The 20,057-nt window shown below is 33.4% G+C and overlaps 2 protein-coding genes, 1 long non-coding RNA gene and 1 other non-coding gene across 4 annotated transcripts; 2 read left to right on the top strand and 2 right to left on the bottom strand.

Annotated features, from left to right (window-relative positions):
• Positions 1–434: 434 nt before the first annotated feature.
• On the bottom strand, positions 435–508 carry TRNAN-GUU. Its single transcript has one exon. It is a non-coding gene; the product is annotated as a tRNA-Asn (tRNA).
• A 3,451-nt stretch (positions 509–3,959) lies between these two features.
• On the top strand, positions 3,960–13,209 carry LOC107011904 (double-stranded RNA-binding protein 7-like). The gene is made up of 5 exons (XM_015211587.2): positions 3,960–4,366; positions 5,729–5,991; positions 9,539–9,749; positions 9,862–10,273; positions 12,832–13,209. The coding sequence occupies exons 1-5, from the start codon at positions 4,105–4,107 to the stop codon at positions 12,899–12,901; spliced, it is 1,218 nt and encodes a 405-aa protein (XP_015067073.1). The 5' UTR covers positions 3,960–4,104; the 3' UTR covers positions 12,902–13,209.
• A 1,230-nt stretch (positions 13,210–14,439) lies between these two features.
• LOC114076079 lies at positions 14,440–15,063 on the top strand. Its single transcript, XR_003576687.1, has 2 exons — positions 14,440–14,576; positions 14,665–15,063. It is a non-coding gene; the product is annotated as an uncharacterized LOC114076079 (long non-coding RNA).
• A 35-nt stretch (positions 15,064–15,098) lies between these two features.
• On the bottom strand, positions 15,099–17,668 carry LOC114076078. The gene is made up of 4 exons (XM_027914509.1): positions 16,949–17,668; positions 15,908–16,855; positions 15,663–15,818; positions 15,099–15,582 (listed from the first exon to the last, which is right to left on the bottom strand). Exons 1-4 carry the CDS (start codon positions 17,351–17,353, stop codon positions 15,346–15,348), a joined length of 1,746 nt encoding a protein of 581 aa, XP_027770310.1. The 5' UTR covers positions 17,354–17,668; the 3' UTR covers positions 15,099–15,345.
• Between the last annotated feature and the right edge of the window lie 2,389 nt (positions 17,669–20,057).

Genomic DNA, 20,057 nt, shown 5'->3' with positions numbered 1-20,057 from the left:
AACATATATCTTCTTGCTATACACTTAATATTGCAGCGAAATAGGCAGTGAATTATACAATTGTGCATTATACAATTGCAGTGAAATAGGATAGCGAATTATACAATTGCAGCGAAATAAGCCAGCGAATTATACAGTTTAGGCCAGCGAATTATACGCTTGTATATGTACAGCGAATTATACAGTTTTATATTTGCTATGGAGCGCCATTATGCAAAGTTTGCTATAACATACAAATATAAATTTTTTTTTTGGTATATGTGAAAATTGCCCTTGTAATTGTAATTTTCATTTTGAAATAGCTCCCAGATCTGTTTCTGTTTTGAAGTAGCTCCCGAATCTGTCTTGTTGCACCTGGTATCAAAATTAGATGATGCGGCCCACATGGTTCATGTATAATCCAGCCCAATTTCCTAAAAATTATAATAAAAAATCGCTAGAAGGAGGGCTTGAACCTCCGACCTTGTGGTTAACAGCCACACGCTCTAACCAACTGAGCTATTCCAGCTACATGTTAATTATATATATATATATATATATATATAATATTTCTTACCTCCAAATTCACAACTTAGCTCATTTTGTCATTAAGTTTTGAGAAAAATATTTGACTATTTTAAAAAAGTATGATATATACTTATAAGTTCAAAAGTTATTAAAAATGCTTATAAGTTTATATTGTCATTTTGTAATGAAAATACTTTGAAAAAATAATCTTATAACAATTAACAAAAACAAAATAATAATATGACAAAAACGATACATTAATCATATATTTAAACTTGTTACTGATTGAATTAAAAAAAAACATAATTCTGAACAAAAATTGAATTAAAATGATGACATGGCAGAATAATAATTGTTCACATCATCACTTTTTTAAATTAAAAAATCAAAATTCTGAATAAAAATTGAACAATGTTTTCAATTAAAAAAATTTGATAATGTGGCTGAACTACAATTGGCCACGTGTCAAAAATGATTTTTGCAAAATCACTATTAAAAAATAATGGCATGAATGAGTCTTTTCTTGACAGTAATAGCATAAACGAGTCAAACTTTTAACTGATAACATAAATGAACCTTTTCTGAAAGTTTATATTTTAGCCTTTTTCCCTATACAAAAATTGCTCCCTCCATCTCAATTTATGTGACATCATTTCTTTTTAGGTCAATCCCAAAAAAAGTGTCATATTCCTTATATGGTAAGTATTTAAGGGTATAATTCCTCTTTTATTCTTATTGGTCCTATTTAATTTCAAAAATAGTATTCTGATACATTTATGAGAAGACAAAAATGTAAATTTATTTTTTTGAATGACAATTTGATAAATATTTTAAAATATTCATTATTTTTTAAACTCCGTATCCAATCAAATGTTACTATATAAAATGAGACAACTAGAGTATTATTTTTTACCATCTTTTGTATAAATAGCAGAGAAGAGTGGTCATTAATTACTAATGGAGTAATATGATTGATAAATATTGGTAAGAATTAATAAATGATGGGTTATTTGAAAATATAAAATATAAAAAATTGGATAATTTATTGATTTTAAAAATATCTAAATATAAAAATTTGGCCCAAATACTTTGAATACAAATTTTTGAAAATTTAGAGTTTTTTGACAAATATATAATGAAACACTATTTTTTAAATTGTCGCAATTTTTTCCCGCAGTAATTTTTTATGGCCAAATAAATTCTTAATTTCATGACCTTCATGATTAGGTCTAATTACTTAATTTTATTTCCTTTTGAGACGCTTGATGACAATAAAAGCAAAGGAAAAGGAGAAAATCATCTACAAATTGCACATAAAAAAGATATAATATATTAATTTGTTTTCATAAATTGATTGACATAAAACAAGTAAATTGAAAATACTTATATGTGAAAATCGACTTTTGTACATTTTAATTTTACATGCTAACAATAAAGATTATTTCTAAAATTTACGTTTTTTGTGCTCGTCTATTTAAATAAAATATTAACTTTTCTTTCTAAGTTATCATTGAATAAAGATTTTTACACTATTAACGTATAAATTTATTTAACTTTTAACTATAGTTTTTCCCGTTTCTCAAAATATAAAATAAATTAAATTATGTGTCTGCATTTAAAATTTACATTTGACAAATATTATTAATTATTAATTGAAAAATTGAACATACAAATTTTATGGGACGAGTGTCTTATAAGTTCAAATGATGTAGTAATTATCATCCGTCAAATGTAACTTAAAGATTGCATTAACTGATTGCGACTAAAAATCACATTCTTCAAAAATTATTAAAACTAATTCAAAAAGTCAATCTACAAATCGCATGGGACAAACGTCCGATGAATTAAACGACGTAGTTTACTATAATTCGTCAAATATAACTTAAAAGTTGCATTAAGTAATTGCGATTAAAAATCACATTGGTCAAATATCATATCACTAATTCAAAAACTCATTTTACGAATTGCATGAGACAAATGTTTAAACATGTAGTTATCACAATTCGTCAAATGTACTTATAAATTGCATTAACTGATTGCGAGTAAAAATCATATTGGTTAATATCATTAATTACTAATTCAAAAAATTCGCATGGAACAGAGTCTTATGCATTTAACGATGTAGTTTATTATAATTCGTGAAATGTAACTTAAAAGTTGCATTAACTAATTGCGACTAAAAATCACATTGGTCAAATGTAGTTATTCACTAACTCAAAAACTCAACTGACAAATCGCACGAGAATGTAGTTATCACGAATCGTCAAATTTACTTATAACTTGCATTAACTGATTGCGACTAAAAATTATATTTGTTAATACCATTAGTTACTAATTCAAAAAATTCAATTTACAATCGCATGAGACAAAGTCTTATGAATTTAACGATGTTGTTTATTATAATTCGTCATGTGTAACTTAAAAGTTGCATTAACTAATTGTGACTAAGAATCACATTGGTCAAACATCATTATTTCACTAATTCAAAAACTCAATTTGCAAATCGCACGAGAATGTAGTTATCACAATTTGTCAAATATATTTATAAATTGCATTAACTGATTGCAACTTAAAATCAGAACTGACAATAATCATTAATTACTAATTTAAAAAGCTTAGCTTACAATATGTAACAAATACATTATGAATCATAAATAAAATTTCACCAGTAACTTATTTCGATCGTTTTATATCATATTATATTTTAAAATATGTTATTTTGATTGTAACTTAAAAGTTGCATTAACTAATTGTGACTAAGAATCACATTGGTCAAACATCATTATTTCACTAATTCAAAAACTCAATTTACAAATCGCACGAGAATGTAGTTATCACAATTCGTCAAATATATTTATAAATTGCATTAACTGATTGCTACTTAAAATCAGAACTGACAAATATCACTAATTACTAATTTAAAAAGCTTAGCTTACAATATGTAACAAATACATTATGAATCATAAATAAAATTTCACCAGTAACTTATTTCGATCGTTTTATAGCATATTATATTTTAAAATATGTTATTTTGATAAATACGAAATTATATATATTTTTCATTATTATACAAATCAACAATGTAAAGATAATTTTAAAAAAGAATTATTATTATAAAAGATAAGGTTAAAAATAAATAAATTAATTAAACAAAGAAATAAAATAAATAATTAATTAAACAAAGAAATAAAATAGCAAGTAATTAATGATCAAACTGTACTAAGTTGATAGTTACGTAAAACAATAGTATTGAAATTTAACGATACGATGTAATAAAACTCAAGAAAAATACTCCATAATCAAACTGTACTAAATTAATAATTACGTCTAATAAAATTTAATGATACAATATAATAAAACTCAAGAAAAATACTCGACAACCCAATATTATATTCTACAGTATTACAAATATATGTAAAAAAATGATCGATAAATAACATTACATGAGTTCAAATCCCAATTTCTTTGACTGAGAAATTAACCTAGCCTATTGCAAAATGTTGTGTGTTTAGTGTAGTGTGTACCCAGAGTTACAAATTGCCTTCTCTTTCAGTGAACTCTAGAAAAACAGCTTGAGAAATATCATCTTCTTCAACCATGGAGGAAGTGAATACTGTGACTCAAAGTTCTAAAGAGCCCATCGAAATGGCCGAAGTGAATACTGTGACTCAAAGTTCTGAACAGCCCATCGAAATGGCCGAAGTGAATACTGTGACTCAAAGTTCTGAACAGCCCATCAAAATGGCCGAAGTGAATTCTGTGACTCAAAGTTCTGAACAGCCCATCAAAATGGCCGAACATGTGATTATTCAAAATCCTCAACCAAACATTTCTGAAACTGAAAAAGGACGGCGTCGATGTAAGTTTTTTCTTTCTCTGTTTTGCTGTCAAGTGCTGGTAGAGATAGTATTCTTTTGATATTATTTTAGGTGTTTGGTTTCTGGATCTGTGAAACCCATCAACGTAGAAACTGTTAATTGTTTTATTTGACTTGAGAGGTGATAGAAAATGGGCTTTTGTGGTTATTCTTCATTTTTGCTATTATACGGGATGTTTGTGTTCTTGAAGAGGGGTTTCTAGGAGAATAAGTGGTTTCTTACTTATTTTCTTTGTGTTCGGTAGGTAAGAAAAATATATTATCCTAAAAGTATTTTTGATATAATCCAGTAAAATATTATGGGAGTTGGGAAGGTAGAGGTGTGAGGTGGTGTGGATGAGGGTTATGGGGGGTGGCGGTGAAGATGAGGTTGAGGCTGGAGAGGGCACAATCAATGTGGAATGCCACTTGCGGAACTTGTTTTCCCTACTTTCATTAGGTAGTCATTTTCCTCATTTTCAAGGAGCTTGTTTTCCTCATTTTCAAGGAGCTTGTTTTCGTAGAGAAAATGTTTCCGAAAATATTTGACCAACCGAACATGAGAAAATTGGTTCACAATTAAAACACCCTTAATCTAGGGGAGCATCAGTTTTGTGTCTATAATTTATGAAGTAGGGAGGTTCTTCAAGAGTAGCATCAGAACAATGAGATTTCTTTGTTTCTACTTCTTTCCTTAAAGGAAAGGAAACACTTCTGATAAGGAGTAGAGAAGAAATCATGCTAGTACTGGGATTTCTCCCCTGGCTTATGGGCATCTCGTGTTAAGAACTCAGTGGTGCGTCCAAGTTCCCGTGGGATAAGCCCAGTTAGGGGTTAGAGCTCTTCCTATCGGGAGTTATGTTCTCTCTTCCTAGGGGTCGAAGCCCGAACAACCACTTGACGTTAGACGGATTCCAACCATCACACCTACCCCTTGCTGGTACTGCAAGGTTTTTCTTGAATGGTTTACAAAAGAAATGAACTGATTTAGAAGTCTAGGGTGCTGAATTAGCAGGATGATGCATCCTACACCGTACACCCTGGAAGGTTTTTTCTTGGATAAAGATTTATCTGAAGAATCAGTGCATGATTTATTTGGTTTGTACGCACATATATAGGTCTGTGCTAGTGTATATAACATGAAGAATGCAGTAGGTTTTCAAATTAGTCCTCTATTTTCAGAAAGATGATTATATATATGTTTTGAATAGAAACAGTTATTCAAATCTTGCTCTTTAGCACTTTTTTTTATAGAAGACGACGAACAACAGATATTTTTGGTTTAACATGTTTGAAACTCTTGTAACCTAATGTGTTTATGACACTAGCTCCACTCTGACTTGATATTGTCATTTCTCGTTGTAGATATTCATGTGGAATTCATTCACAAGAATCGCCTACAAGAGTTGACCCAGCGGTCGTCCCTAGGTCGTCCTGTTTATCACACTGTCAATGCAGGCCCTCCGCATGCACCCCTCTTTAGATCCAGTGTTTTGGTGGATGGGGTTTGGTATACCTCTCCTAACACATTTTCACATGTAAAGGCTGCAGAGCACGATGCCGCCAAAGTTGCTTTGATTGGCGTGAAAGAAAAGCTTAAACATGAGGGATGCCCTCTTATTCGTGAGGTTTGTTGTGTTCTTGCTAAATAATATATTTTGGCTATTCAGTTTTTTAAGAGTCTAAATACATATTTAGTTGCTAGGTGATTTTCTCAAAGGAACATCTTATTTAAGGCATGCATGATTTTAAAGTGATGCTCACTTTCATAAATGGGCCTTGAATTCTATTATATCTTTGGGCGATGCATTAGGGTTAGAGTACTGGATATCTTGTGGTTAACAAGGTTGATTCATGATTATCCTGAACTATGACGCTGATAAAGTTGTAATATGAGATGAAACTCTCTTCTTTCTCCAACTGAATAGCTCAGTAGATGAAAAGCATGGAAGCTGTAAAATGAATAAAAAAGTGTACTCATGCCCTTCATATAAGTTGGTGTATACTGAGGCATTACAGTATCGTATTCATTTTTTCTGTCCCAAATGTTGTTTCAGAGTATAATTAGTTTCCAAAGTACAGCCTAGTAATTACCAAGTACCAGTTCTTCTGAAGAATTTTTTTTCACCTTCTATATAAGTCATCTTAATTTCGGAGGAAGTAATCTTGTTCACTTTTGCTCTCTATTACCCATTGTCATGTTTTAATTGGCACCACACCAACGAATGTAACTTCAGCGGTGGAATTAAGTAACTATAAGTATTTTGATCTTGATGAATAGGTTCCTATAGCTTTGTACTTTAGCCCCTCGGAAGAAGATGTGATGGTGGCATGTCACAAGTTTTTTCTGAGAAATAGCTGTAATTCTGATGGCAGGTTTAGTTAATATCTTTCATATCCACATAATGGTTAGACCAAGCTGGTTACGGGTTGAAAAATTCATAGTTTTGGTAGATTATTTACCAATTTCATTGAGTGAAACAGGATGATTCTCTTTGTTTGAAGTGTAAAACACATCCTTGTTTGTCAATAAACTGAGAGAACCCGTAGGACTAGAAGATACTTCCGACAAAATTATGTGTAAAGTGTAAAAAATTACCTCTGTGCTTTAACTTTTAGAGGTCATTTGGTAATTGGTTAGAGTTATGCAAGTATTATTAATGTATGTATTAGTTATGAGTGAATCTATGTATTATGCAAGGATTAGTTATGCATGTATTAGCTATTACACCTTCTATCCTGCATAAAATGATACATAGATTCCCTCATAACTTATACAGGTATGAGTTATGCGGGTTTCTGAATTATCAGCCAAAGGTCATATAAGTAAGACAAAAATCAATACATAGATAACTTGTTTCTTATCCAACTACCAAACGGCACCTTAATGCTATGTAAATATGTAATATATATGAGCTCACTGGAGAGCTTTCCCTTTTTAACTTACCATAGTTGATATATTATCAACTTCAATCACATATATTGTTCAGTTGTAAGTGATAAAAAGCATTTTTTTTGCTAAGGGTCATATGAAAATTAGTCAATTTTAAAGTACTATTCGGATATTCCTTTTTCTTCCGGAAAACGTGGTAGGTGAGTCGACTTACTCTTGACTAATTCCAATGTCTACCTGCTACCTTCCACCACAGTTTTAGTCTGAACAACTCTGATAATCATTGATAAGAAAGAAGTCAAAGAACCTGGTTCTTGGAGTAATTATACTGGAGACAACTGCTAAAAGAACAAGGTCCATGTGCAGAGTTATGATTGAACCTGATACGGGTACAAGAAACATATGGATTTGTTCAGGTTCACATAACCTGGTTACTTACTAGGTTGCGGTGAGTGAAGGTTGGTCTCATGAAAGACTTGAGTAAAGTTCACATGATCTTACTAAGTCATGATGATCAACATGAAGCTGGTTCTAGGGGGAGCTTGCATTTGAGTACGCATGCAACTACAGTGATTGAGTTATATTCTGTTACGGGTTTGCCATTATCAAAATGGGGAAAATTGTTGAGCGAAGAGCCATGAGTTAGGAAGCTATGTGCTAAGCTAACAATGTGAAGTTTTGATGATTAATAGATGATTAGGAAAACATAACAAACATATACAAGAACCAGATATTATACATGTCTCAAATAAGGACTAGTAGTGATTATCTGAGAACAACCAAAGAACGAATTCCTTAATATGTCTACTACAAGAGATTCCATCAAGAGTACACTGCAAGGCTTGAAGAAACCAGGTCCTTCACTTTAGTCTTGATTCTTGAAGTTGACAGTTGATCGAGAGCAAAACAGATTCCAAGTGCATTGAAGGATTCCTTGAGAAATTACGATTACGTAATCTGGTGCAGTAAGGAACAAGAAGCAATATGAAAATTTTAATATATTTGCACACAATGAAGAAGCTTTAATAATAAGAGAAGGTCGACGTTAAAGAACGATGGAAATAAGGTGAAACTTGGATTAGGTTCTTGAATTCTTGAACTAATCCATGTTGAGTTGGGAGAACAAAAAATGACCATCTACTACTATATAACGCGTCATGTTGATGTTGTTGAGGAATCCACTCAGTGAGAAAAGAGATCATACAAAGAGAGAATAAGAACAAGGTCTTATCACAAAGTTTTTTCGGTTTGAGGAGAGTCACCTGGCAACGACAAAAGAACCACTTCCTATCCAGATTTATTATAACTGTTCTTGTTGTCTAGTTTGTTTCGTTGAGCATAACTTGTAACCTTTACATTCCTAGCTATTTGTCATAGCTGTTGTTTGGACTTTGGAACTGTCTGGGCTTCCTTCACTAAGTAGAGTCTTGAAAGAAGTGAGATGCAATTAGGACAAATCGTAAAGGGGAAAAGGTACTATAGTTGTAAACCCCTTGGTTATAGAGTTGTAACATAAATCAGTGACTCAAATTTAGTGGTAGTTTGGGAGGGAAATACTACAAGGCAGGTCGTGGTTTTTTGTTCTTGGGGAAGGGATTTTTCCAGTAAAATCTTGTGTTAAATATTTTTTTTTCACATTTACCTATTCCATAGTTGCTGGTTCTTCAGTATATAGGTGGCGTCAGAAAATAACACTCGATTTTTCACAAGAAACTCAGAGAGAGAGAGAGAGAGAGTGGGTGGGGGTGGGAATAGACTATTTTTCTCTAGCACTGTGATGTTGAACATTTATGTTCACTTTTATTTTGCATATATGGATGTATAGGGTACATTTTGATTTTTAAAAAGTTTGTTTATTTATGCGTGAATTGTTGAAGAGCCAGAGAATGTGACTTTATGGAAAAGCTTTCAGTTATAGCTGTTGTACTAGTATGGCGTTTGGATATTAGATGGGCACATTCTGTTTCAAAAAAGTAGGTTGATTTATTTATCATGTGTTAAAGAGCCAGAGAATGAGGCTAATTGGAGGGCTTCAGTACTAGTGTGGTGTCCGATCTTAGGTCTAGCAGACAGGTTCTTTGTTTCTTTAGTTTCTGAAATTTTAAACTTATGCTCCAAAGATCAATTGATCCCAATCTGTTTCAACTCTTGGTGAAATCAACCCTATAAAAGTTCTCTATATCCATTTACACCAAAGCTGGAACTGGAAGGTGTTCTCTGACAGTCTGCATTATATATCCTTTTTCATATTTCTAATACTATTTTACCTTTATGTACTCTAGGATACAGTGTTTTGCAAGTCTATCCTAAATGAGTATGCTGTTAAAATGAACCTGGAGAAACCTACTTATCAGACAAGTCAATCTGTGGCAGTGCTTCCTGTTTTTAAGTCTACCTCGTTCTTCAATGGTATTCATTATACGGGAGAAATCGGGAAAAACAAGAAAGAAGCTGAACAGCTGGCAGCTCGAGCAGCAGTTATTTCCATCTTAGGTTAACCACCTTCTCCCAAAACCTCTTCCGGAAAAGGAAGGGGATCTCAATATTTAATCTTTCAGGTGCTTCCTTGTAATGAAGTGTTAACTTTTCATCACTTATTTTGCAGAAAATGGTGCTGGAACTGTGATGTTTGAGATCATTAGGTCTAAAGGCAAGCTTTATGCTGCACTAGATAAAGTTCAGGATACAGGTGATGTTGATGCTGGCTTCTTGCCAATGGAATTTGGTCGTCCACTTCATGTGGAAAAAAGAAAAGAAGCTGAAATTAGTGAAGGTGCTGGGGAAAAGGCTAATAGTGGACTTTTAGCATATAGTTTGGGACAACCTAGTGACGTTCAGGCACCAGGTCAGCTTCATGTATTTAAAAGACCAAAGTCAGGATCTTCAACAGTGGAAGTGGCGCCTCCCATAGTATTTGTGCCCCCTGTCCTGGATCCATCTTTGCTTTGCTCAACTTCTGGAAAGAAACGGCGAAACAAGAGAAAAGCAAAGAAAAAAAATGTGCAAGTTGACCCTCAGTAAGTTTTCTAACTTGTTAGAAAGTTTCTATATTTGTTATACACAGTGTTTTGGACGGCGAGAGGCGACAAAAGGCGACAAGGGCCCGCCTCGCCACGCGGCGAGGCGAGCGGCGAGGCGCTCACCTTTTTGGATCGAGGCGCCAATTAGTACCAAAAATTAAAAACATTTAATTTGCACATATAATATTCAAAATTTCAATAGCAATTACATATATTACAAATACTATAATAATTACTATAGAAGAATTAATTTTTTTCAAAACAATAATGGACAGCAGTCACAACACAGTGAAAGTAGAAAGCATTTTACAGTAATCCGGGACAAAACAGAGAGTGAAGAAAACAGAGGGAAAAAAACAGAGGAAAAAAAAGAGTAGTGAAGGCAGGGAGCAGTGAAGAGTGAAAGAGAAAGAGACGAATGGAGCAGCAACTCGAGGGAAAGAGACAAAGAAGAGAGCAACGACTGAGGAAGAGAAGAAGAGAGCAGCAACTGAGGAAGAGAAGAAGCAGCAGCGACTCGAGGAAGAGAAGAATAGGAATACACAAAAGTCTGATGAAAGTTTGAAAATAGAAAAAAAGAACTAATATTATTAAGTTAAAACTTTTTTTAAAAAAAAATAAAAATGGCGACGCCATTTACGTCGCCATTGGGTCGCCTCGAGTCGCCTCGGGTCGCCTATTTGAGGTCGCCTCGCCTCAATGGATAATGGCGACACAGCCTTGCCTCGTTTCAGACAACCAACTCCTACCCAGTTCTCTATTTTACTCTCTAAAAAAGGAATCTTTTTCTCTCTCTTCAATATTTTATTTATTATTTCTATTTCATTCTTATTTCTATAAAGATGGGTTGGAGTGTCCATTCACTATTTTACTCTCCAAATATAGAGAATGAAGAGTAGATAGAGGTGGGTTGGAGATGGTCTAAGATGTCTGTTCTATGTTCACAAACAATCAAATAAATGTTCTGTTCATTTTTTCCTTTTGCCGTCTATATCCCTCCTTTTCCCCTTCATGAGTGACTAAATCTATCTGTTTGCCACTCAGCAAATTGGTTTCTGGTCAAATATACCGTATCAAGTCATAAGTCTATTAGTAGGCCGTATTATAAATATCTTATACAGAGGAACACAATAGTAAAACTATTGTCCTCAAAAGTTTTGCAAAAACACAGTAGTGCATTTGTTACTTGCTTCTCCTGCACCATCAATCATTTATGGTTAATATAATGAGTTAATATCAACTAATTTATCGAGTTAGCCATATATGTCCCCTAACCTTCCTAATTAGTTGTCCATGTAAGCTGTGACACATCAAAACTGTGTTGTTCATGTAGCAGTATGCACTACACATTTCCAGCACTTAGTGCGCAAGCATGTAATTGTGTCTCTATCAACAATATAGTTTTTTTTAAAAGGAAGTTTCTCTTCTGCAGTTTTTAGTACTTCTAATTTATTTATTTTATGAGAAAGCAGCAGAATAATTAAATTCCCTATACAAGAACTACCACAAGGCCCTCTTTTTATGTTTAAATATTCAAAATTCTCAAAAGATAAATATCCATTTTAGACCACTTATACTTGAATACAACAACATACTTAATGTAGTCCCACATGCCACTTATACTTGTATGCAATAAAAAATTTAACTTCGTTCTTGAAATTGTACCCAAGTTGAGGAGGGAACAAGAAGTTGGAAAAAGATAAATGTTGGTTGTTAGTACAGATGCTAATTTACTTAAAGCTCGGATCACATTAGCCTTCGAACTAAATACCAGTTACTTCCTTTGCAATGTATTGGGATAAATATATAGCATTTGTTAGTTTAAGGTTACTTACTTGTCAAAGGGCTACCTTGAAAAGCTACTGCGACTCTTGTCTAATTATGAAGTGAAGATAGGGAAGAAAATCCCTGACAAGGGAAGAAGTTGGTCACATGCTAAGTTGAATGAGTAACAAACATGTAAGTGGTTCTCAATTACAAACTTATTATGAAGCTAAGATAAAGAAAAACTTGGAGAAGAAGAAGAGTTTATTTTGTGAAACAACCTAGTTGAACGAGAACCATTCAATTTAAGATGGATGAAAAATACAAGAGAAAATGCAGGAAATGTTGTTTACTTGTGGGTGCCTGGCCATTCTCATTTGAGAGTTTTTGCTTTCATGAGGTTTTCCGCTTTGACTTCTTCAGAGGAATTTATTCAGTGTTTTGCTTTTTTGTCTTCAAGAGAACCTAGTGTGATTAGTGACAGTATAAACTGTATCAGGAACTAAATATTTAGAACTCATAGAGATCTAACAATTGTTCTATTTCTGTGACTAATTCGCGCCCTCCATCTCCTACTACTCACTGCTTACACTAACTAATCATATAAATCTTACTCCTAGATAGCAACCATATTATGAGTTTTTCTCTTAATGATAGTCCTGCTACCTCATTTATTTTAACGACCCAAGTACTCTTCAAGTTGTTCTCATATTCACAATAACCAATTTTAATTTTTTTTGGTAACTCTTTGTTTTAAGTTTCTTAATCAACAGATCCTCTTATATATGCAGGGTGCCTGCTGCTACATTGCCATTGGCTCAAGCTCAAGCTCAAGCTACCCCCTGCTCGGTGGCACAGTGAGTTTCTTAGGCGATTATTGTTTGCAGAGGTGAAGCAACTTAATGAAAACCATGAAAGGCCAATTGTGTTTGCTGGGGTTAGTTCATCAGTTGGAATATGTTGCATTTGCTAGAACTGAGTCCAATATCTGTTTCCACTCACCTTAACTACGCATAAATGTATGTTAGTCTTATGTAAGTTTTTGCTCCTTGTAGTAACTTGGTACAGACAGTGTCCGCCTTGTCAAAGACATGCAAGTTTTGCTGTAGTCGTGGATAGTTTCTTTATGGTTTGATAAAAATACTTATGGCTTTCCAGTTTTTGGCACACCTTTTACTTCTTATAGCCGTTTGTTGCATTGTTGGCTCTGATGTTAATTGCTAATAAGTGAAATGGGTTTCACAAATGCAAGAAGCTTAAGGTGAGAAATGCAGATTACCCAAGACCATATTATGAGTTTTTTTTATGGGTATCTGGTCATAATTATTGCATTAATTAATTCATAACAAGTATAGTTAGTTATCTGTAAACTAAAGCAGGTCACAATGCGACTTAAATTCGTGAAATTTTGTGTAAATGATCTTCTTTTTGTTTTTATTGTATTATTTTGTCCTTTTAAAACTACAAACTAAAGATTCTTGGAACAAGCTGTAATTTTTAAGAACTGTTGGGTCACAGTATAGAATTCCGTATGTTATTGTTTGTCCAGCAATATATCACATAATGACTAATACATTAGACTCAAATTTAACATTGTAGATAAGAGTATGCGACATTAGTATCATTTGGTATTGAGTCTTTTTCTAATATCAAGTTATTTACTTAATGAAGGTTATACAACAAACAAATCGAATTTTGATTATTTGGTAATCTGGTGTTTGATATGGTATTGGTGAGTAAAACTTTAAAATTATGGTATTTAGGTTTGGGTTTGATATGTGACATTAGTATGATTTAGTATTGAGTCTTTTCCTAATATCAAGTTATTTACTTAATAAAGGTCATATAACAACATATTTATTACTCATTAGTACAAGTCCAAAAAGAAAGTTAAAGAATAAGCATGAATAATCCAAATACATATCTTTTAGTTGTATCAATTTGCTTTTCTTGATGTCTCTTACTTTTTAATCTTCTATTATCTTGTGTTCACATAAAAAAAATAAAAACGAAATTTAATTTACCTTTTTCCGAATTATCAATTTAAAATTTTAATATTTGATAGGCAAAAGTATTCATTACCCCCCTGAACTTGAAGCTTTTTATACAATGTACACCTAAACTTTATTTTGTTTTAATTACCCCCCTGAACTTGCTTATTCATCCTACACGTACACCTTTTCCGTCCACCTGGCATAGAAACTGAAATCAAACTCTAGACGGCGCGTGAGACAGCAATTTTTTGCCACATCATAAAGTTACAACGGTAATATTAGTAAAAATCTATTTTTTCTTTAATATTTGGGTTATTTTAAGATTTTTTCTCTCTCTATTCTCTACCTATTTATTCTTCTTCATCCCTTCTCCCTTTTTCAAATTTCAGATTTTTCTCACTTTTTTTATTTTAATTGTTATTGCTAAATTCATGAACAATAGCAGGAGACTTGTTTGTTTATGTGGGGCTCCTCCAATTCTGAAAATTTCATGGACAAATGACAATCCCGGACGTAGATTTTTCGGTTGTAGACACTATGGGGTATGTATTGTTACTCCTTTTTTGCTTTTTATTTGACAACTTCGTATTATGCAATTTCATTTTTTTAACTTTGATTTTATGAATGCAGTCCTCATTTCGAAATTCTTGTAAGTTTTTCGATTGGTATGATCCTGAATTTCCGACCCAAGCGAATATTGTAATTTTGGGTTTGTTGAAGAAAACCAACAAACAAGAAGAACAGCTCAAGTGCAAATGGATATTGAAACTGATTTTGGGTATTAGTTTGATATGCAATGTGATATTGTTCTTTTATTTAGTTTGTTGTTGAATATTTTTTTAATGCAATTGTTATTAGTTTGGTTTGGTGTTCCTTGTTCAACAGAACTAGGAACTCATTTTGTGGATTAGTTTGGTTTGGTATTCTATTAATGTATGTTTTTGCTGTTTTTGCTGATCAATACAATTACATGTAATGGGTACTATGATACCATGAAATAATAACATGAAGGCAACAAACATAACATAACTAGTGCTTTCTTGATCATAAAAAAGAAGCATCATAGTGTTTCATTGTTTCAACAAACAACCACAATAACTTAAGTTAACTAGCAAAACATAAAACAATCACTACTTTAAGGTTAGTTGAATAACCACACAAGCACCAACCAACAACCACAATAACTTAAGTTAACTAGCAAAACATAAAACAGTAACTACTTTAAGTTTGTTTGAACAACCATAGATTCATCAACACATAAAACCACATAAAACACTATTTCAAGTTTGGTTGGACACCACAACCACACAACTAAGAAGTTTTCTTTGAGAGTGATTTTCCTTTGGCTTGTGACCTTGTTTGAATGCCATCAGCTTTTGATCTGGTTTGAATACGACGCACAACACTTTCGACTTGAAGTTGTCTTTGAGTCATGGCCTGTTTGCCTTTCCACTTCAGTCCCTTGGTAGGTTTAAAACCAATATCACCTGTCACATGTGCAGAACTCACCACACCAGTATTAACCCTCCTTCTGCTAGACAATCCTTGCTGCAATATCAACTACATAGTTATTTTGGGATTCACATTTAGAAGACAAATATAATTTTGACAGTTTATAAGACACTTACATTAATACACGTATATCCAGTATCAGCAACAAATACACCTTGTCCAACAACTTTAGGCCTCTTCTTGTAACCACTTCCTGCACCTCTTCTTGTACCAGTCTTACTGGTGCTTGTTCTTTCATAATGACCTCTACCCCTCTTTTTTCCAGTGGTGGACTAATATGATTGGAAAAAGAACACAACAAGACATTAAATTTAATAAGTAATCTAACATAATTTATAAAAGCAAATTAATATGAATGTACCTCTTGAGTGGGTGTTGGTGTAGACTTAGGTTTAGGATTTTTTGGACAATTTCTCTTGTTATGATTTGGTCCTTTGCAAAGTGAACATGTCATTACTGTCCCCATTCTTGGCAACTTTCCAGCTTTTCTCACTTCACCAATTTCTCTTCTTCTGTTCTTTGGTGGCCTACCAGGCATTTGTCTTGCCTCAGGTGGTTCAACCATTGGGTTTCTACTTTCAGGCCACATTTCCATGTTTGGGACTGGTTGAATGAAATGAGAATATGTCTTCATATATGTGTCTTTTCTATACCAACTAGATATTGCTTGTGATGCATCCATGTTCAAGTGGTTCATTGCTGCTATACCATGTGCACATGGGATACCTTTTAATTCCCATGATCTGCAACTACATTTTTGTTGACCCAAGTTCACAGTATGCTTGTATACCCCTTCTAACACTTCAAATCCAACATCACCATTCCATTCAATGTTGCACTGCATTGATCTTGTTACATTTGTATTGAATACCATCATTGCCATTGGAGATATTCCATCTGTCCATGTTTCAGCAAATGCTCTTGACTTACTCACTCTACTCATCACCTTAACTCTAATTTCTTCCAACATAGTTACAATGGTCTTGTTCCTAGGTCCCAAGATCCAAGAATTGAAACTCTCTGCCATGTTGTTATCTATGCTATCACACTTTGAAAATGTTTGAATAAAAGCTTTACACCATGTCTCCTTGTTGTATTTGATAAGGGATTCAACAATACCTATTCCCAGCTTGGACAGGGCATTTATATTGTACTTAAATTGTGCCTCAAATGTTGATCTAGCACAAGCCCAAAATTTCTTTCTTCTCTCTAAGCCTCTGAAGTTTTGTGACCAATTTGCTAATATGTGTCTAGCACACATTCTGTGCTCACATTCTGGAAATAGTTCATCTACAGCAGCTATTAGTCCCTGTAGTTGCAAAGCAAAAAAAGCAAGTTAAATTTTAGTCAAATTAAATTAGCAATTACATGAAACATAAACAAAAGAAAGATATTCAATTACCTTTTGCATATCACTAATGATAGTTAGCTGGGAACCATTTCCTAGATTAAGATCATCTTTCAGAATGGTCATGAACCATTTCCATGTCAACTTGCTTTCAGTATCAATTACTGCCCATGCTATTGGATACATTTGGTTGTTTGCATCTTTAGCAACAGCTACCAAAAGTTGACCCCTACAAATTCCCTTTAGAAAACACCCATCTAGCCCTATACATCTTCTGCATCCTTGTTGAAAACCCTTTTTCATAGCATCAAAACAAATATAAAAAGAGTGAAATTGTTTCATCCCATTTCCTGATTCTGAATCTTTAAGCTTCACAACACAAGTGCTACCAGGATTTGTTTGGAGTAACATATCCTTGTAGTCTAGGATTCTGTTAAATTCTGCCACATGATCTCCCATAATTTCCTTTAAAATAATTTTTCTTGTTTTTAAACAAACTGCCTTGCCTACATGAACATTCAACTCTTTCCTCACCAATTCTTGTATCTCCCACCCTTTTATACTAGGTTGAGAAATAATCCTATCTTTCAGATACTTGCATAAGAACTTTGAATTACACAAAATATTATTGGTGGTCCTGGTACATTTGTGCCTTGGATTGTATGTCTTGATAGTAAAGTTCTCACTCCTTCCTTCCTTGCTTGCATACAACAGCCATGGACAACCACTTTTACACTTCACTCTCACTCTAGTACTCTCATTCACATACTTATCTAACTCAACCCCCTTTTTTATAGCATATTTTGTAACTGCCTCTCTAAATTGCTTTACACTTTCAAATATCAAACCACACTGCCATATTACAATATCACAAGAAGAATCATATACCACCCTATTACTCTTCTTTCTCCCCCTTAAACTCCCTCCTTCAAGTTCATCATCAGAAACAGGTTCTTCTTCATCACTTTGAAAACTATCACAGTCAGAACTGTCATAGTATGGCTCATCCTCTGTTAGCTTACCCTTGAAATTCTTTTTCCCTTTTTCAATATCCTCATACCCTTCATCAAATCCAACTTCACCTAAAAAACCTTTTGGTTTTTCCTTCTTCTTTCTCCTCCTACTTTCTCTAAGTTTTCTCACATCTTCCTTAACAATTCTCAACTCCTCATGCACATCACTACCATAGTCAATAGACTGGTCAGAACAGACAGAATCACTGTCTATGTCTTCCTCTGCATTTTCTTGGGTAATTGGCTCAACTTCTTGTTGAATAGAAGGTTCAGTTCCTTGTTGGATAGTTGGTTCAACTTCTTCTTCAGTATCAGTCCAATCTATTGAAGAATAATCATCATCACTTTCTTGTTGGCATTCTTGTTCGACCCTTGCAATCCCATCATTTTCAAGTCTTTCAGTAGCTGGAAAGGAAGAAGAGGAACCTAAACCTAGATCTGATTTTTTTGGTTGTGCAGTTAGAGATTCCCCATGTGAATTAAAAGACTCAACCACTTGACTTAAAGATTGACTAATTTGACCTTCACTGGGACCCACATCATCCAGAATAGTGTTATCACACACATAAATATCTATTGTGTCCCCATCATGCATAAATAATGCCATGCTACAAATGTCCATGTCATTTTTCAATTCCACCAAATCACCCCCTAGAGATGGAGCTGCATATGTTTTTCCTAACTTACTAATCCCAAAAGACTTAGCATAATCTGCAAGTTCAGGAATTGATAAATGATCTTCATCCACATTGTCTACATATTCAGTCCTACCCCCAACATATACTGGACCTACCTCACTCACCAACATACCCCCAAATTTGAACCTTAAATTGAGGTACTTATTAGTCATAGTGTCAACCTATAACCACAATAATAATCAGTATATTGTACAATGCAAGCAACAAAATCGAAACATATATAATAACACCAAAACATAAGCAACAATTGGTACTTAGGATAGTAGATGTATTACTCATCAACATACAATAGGCATCCCACACAATATACTTAAACAAATTATAAAATACCCCACCATTTAACAATACCAGAAACCCTAATACTTAGAACCTTAATTTTACCAAAAAGCCTAAATTTCATGCATGAATAAGGTAAAAAGCTTCATAATAATACATTCATTAAGTGAAAATTCTAGTTGAAAAGTATTAGACCCCTAATCGGAAACTCAATCGGAAACTATGGCGAAACGTTAAACGAAATAGGCAAAATAGGCAAAATATGTATGAAAAAGTAAAGAAAACAGACAACAATACATCAAGACTACGCGAAATCGAGTGGATAATCACTTACTTGTAGACACAATTTCAGACAAGATCCAAAGAAAAACGACCAAACACTTCACGAACTGCAACTGGCACAAATCTACCGTTACTTTGTCGAATACACTTGCCAAATCTACTCGTTACTTTGTCGATTACACTTTCGTGAGAGGTTTAGAGAAAATCAAAGAGAGATTTAGGGAAAATCAAAGAGAGGTTTAGAGAAAATCGACCAAACACTTCACGAACTCTCTAATGGCACAAATCTACTCGTTACTTTGTCGATTACACTTTCGTCAGAGGTTTAGGGAAGATCAAAGAGAGGTTTAGGGAAGATCAAAGATAGGTTTAGGGAAGATCAAAGAGAGGTTCAGAGAAAATCGAGAAGCTTCTTTCAGAAGTTTACATTTGAAGGTCGGTATTATCTAGGTAACATAATAATTATCTAGGTGGCAAATTATTTATCTAGGTGGTAAATTATTTATCTACGTGTCATGCGCGTGTAGACACGATCATATTGAGTGGACGGAAAAGGTGTACGTGTAGGATGAATAAGCAAGTTCAGGGGGGTAATTAAAACAAAATAAAGTTTAGGTGTACATTGTATAAAAAGCTTCAAGTTCAGGGGGGTAATGACTTACTTTCATTTTTAGTCTGTTTAAAAAAAGAATGATCTTTCTTTTTTTGGTAATATTTTAATTTCAGTTTTCTACGTAGTATGTTTAAGCCCACAAGATCAAGGGCAATTTTATACATTTAACCTAACTTTAATTAAGATTACAAGATACAAAAATTTTCTTTATACTCTTAAACTCTGTGTCAAATCAAATCAGATTATTCTTTGTAACACGGAGGGAGTAACAATTACTGAAT

This window comes from Solanum pennellii, chromosome 2 (assembly GCF_001406875.1).
Source record: "Solanum pennellii chromosome 2, SPENNV200".
Classification (NCBI taxonomy): Eukaryota; Viridiplantae; Streptophyta; class Magnoliopsida; order Solanales; family Solanaceae; genus Solanum; species Solanum pennellii.
The sequence above is the reverse complement of the archived record's forward strand: the minus strand, read 5'-3'. Positions and strand labels throughout refer to the sequence as shown.

Excerpts from the sequence above, each read along its gene's own strand:
- LOC107011904 (XM_015211587.2), top strand. The coding sequence starts at position 4,105 with ATGGAGGAAGTGAATACTGTGACTCAAAGTTCTAAAGAGCCCATCGAA. Across the intron at positions 5,992-9,538 it reads GATGCCCTCTTATTCGTGAG|GATACAGTGTTTTGCAAGTC; the intron begins GTTTGTTGTGTT and ends TATGTACTCTAG. Across the intron at positions 10,274-12,831 it reads AATGTGCAAGTTGACCCTCA|GGTGCCTGCTGCTACATTGC; the intron begins GTAAGTTTTCTA and ends TTATATATGCAG.
- LOC114076078 (XM_027914509.1), bottom strand. The coding sequence starts at position 17,353 with ATGGGAGATCATGTGGCAGAATTTAACAGAATCCTAGACTACAAGGAT. Across the intron at positions 16,856-16,948 it reads TCATTAGTGATATGCAAAAG|GGACTAATAGCTGCTGTAGA; the intron begins GTAATTGAATAT and ends TTGCAACTACAG. Across the intron at positions 15,583-15,662 it reads CTGGATATACGTGTATTAAT|CAAGGATTGTCTAGCAGAAG; the intron begins GTAAGTGTCTTA and ends TTGATATTGCAG.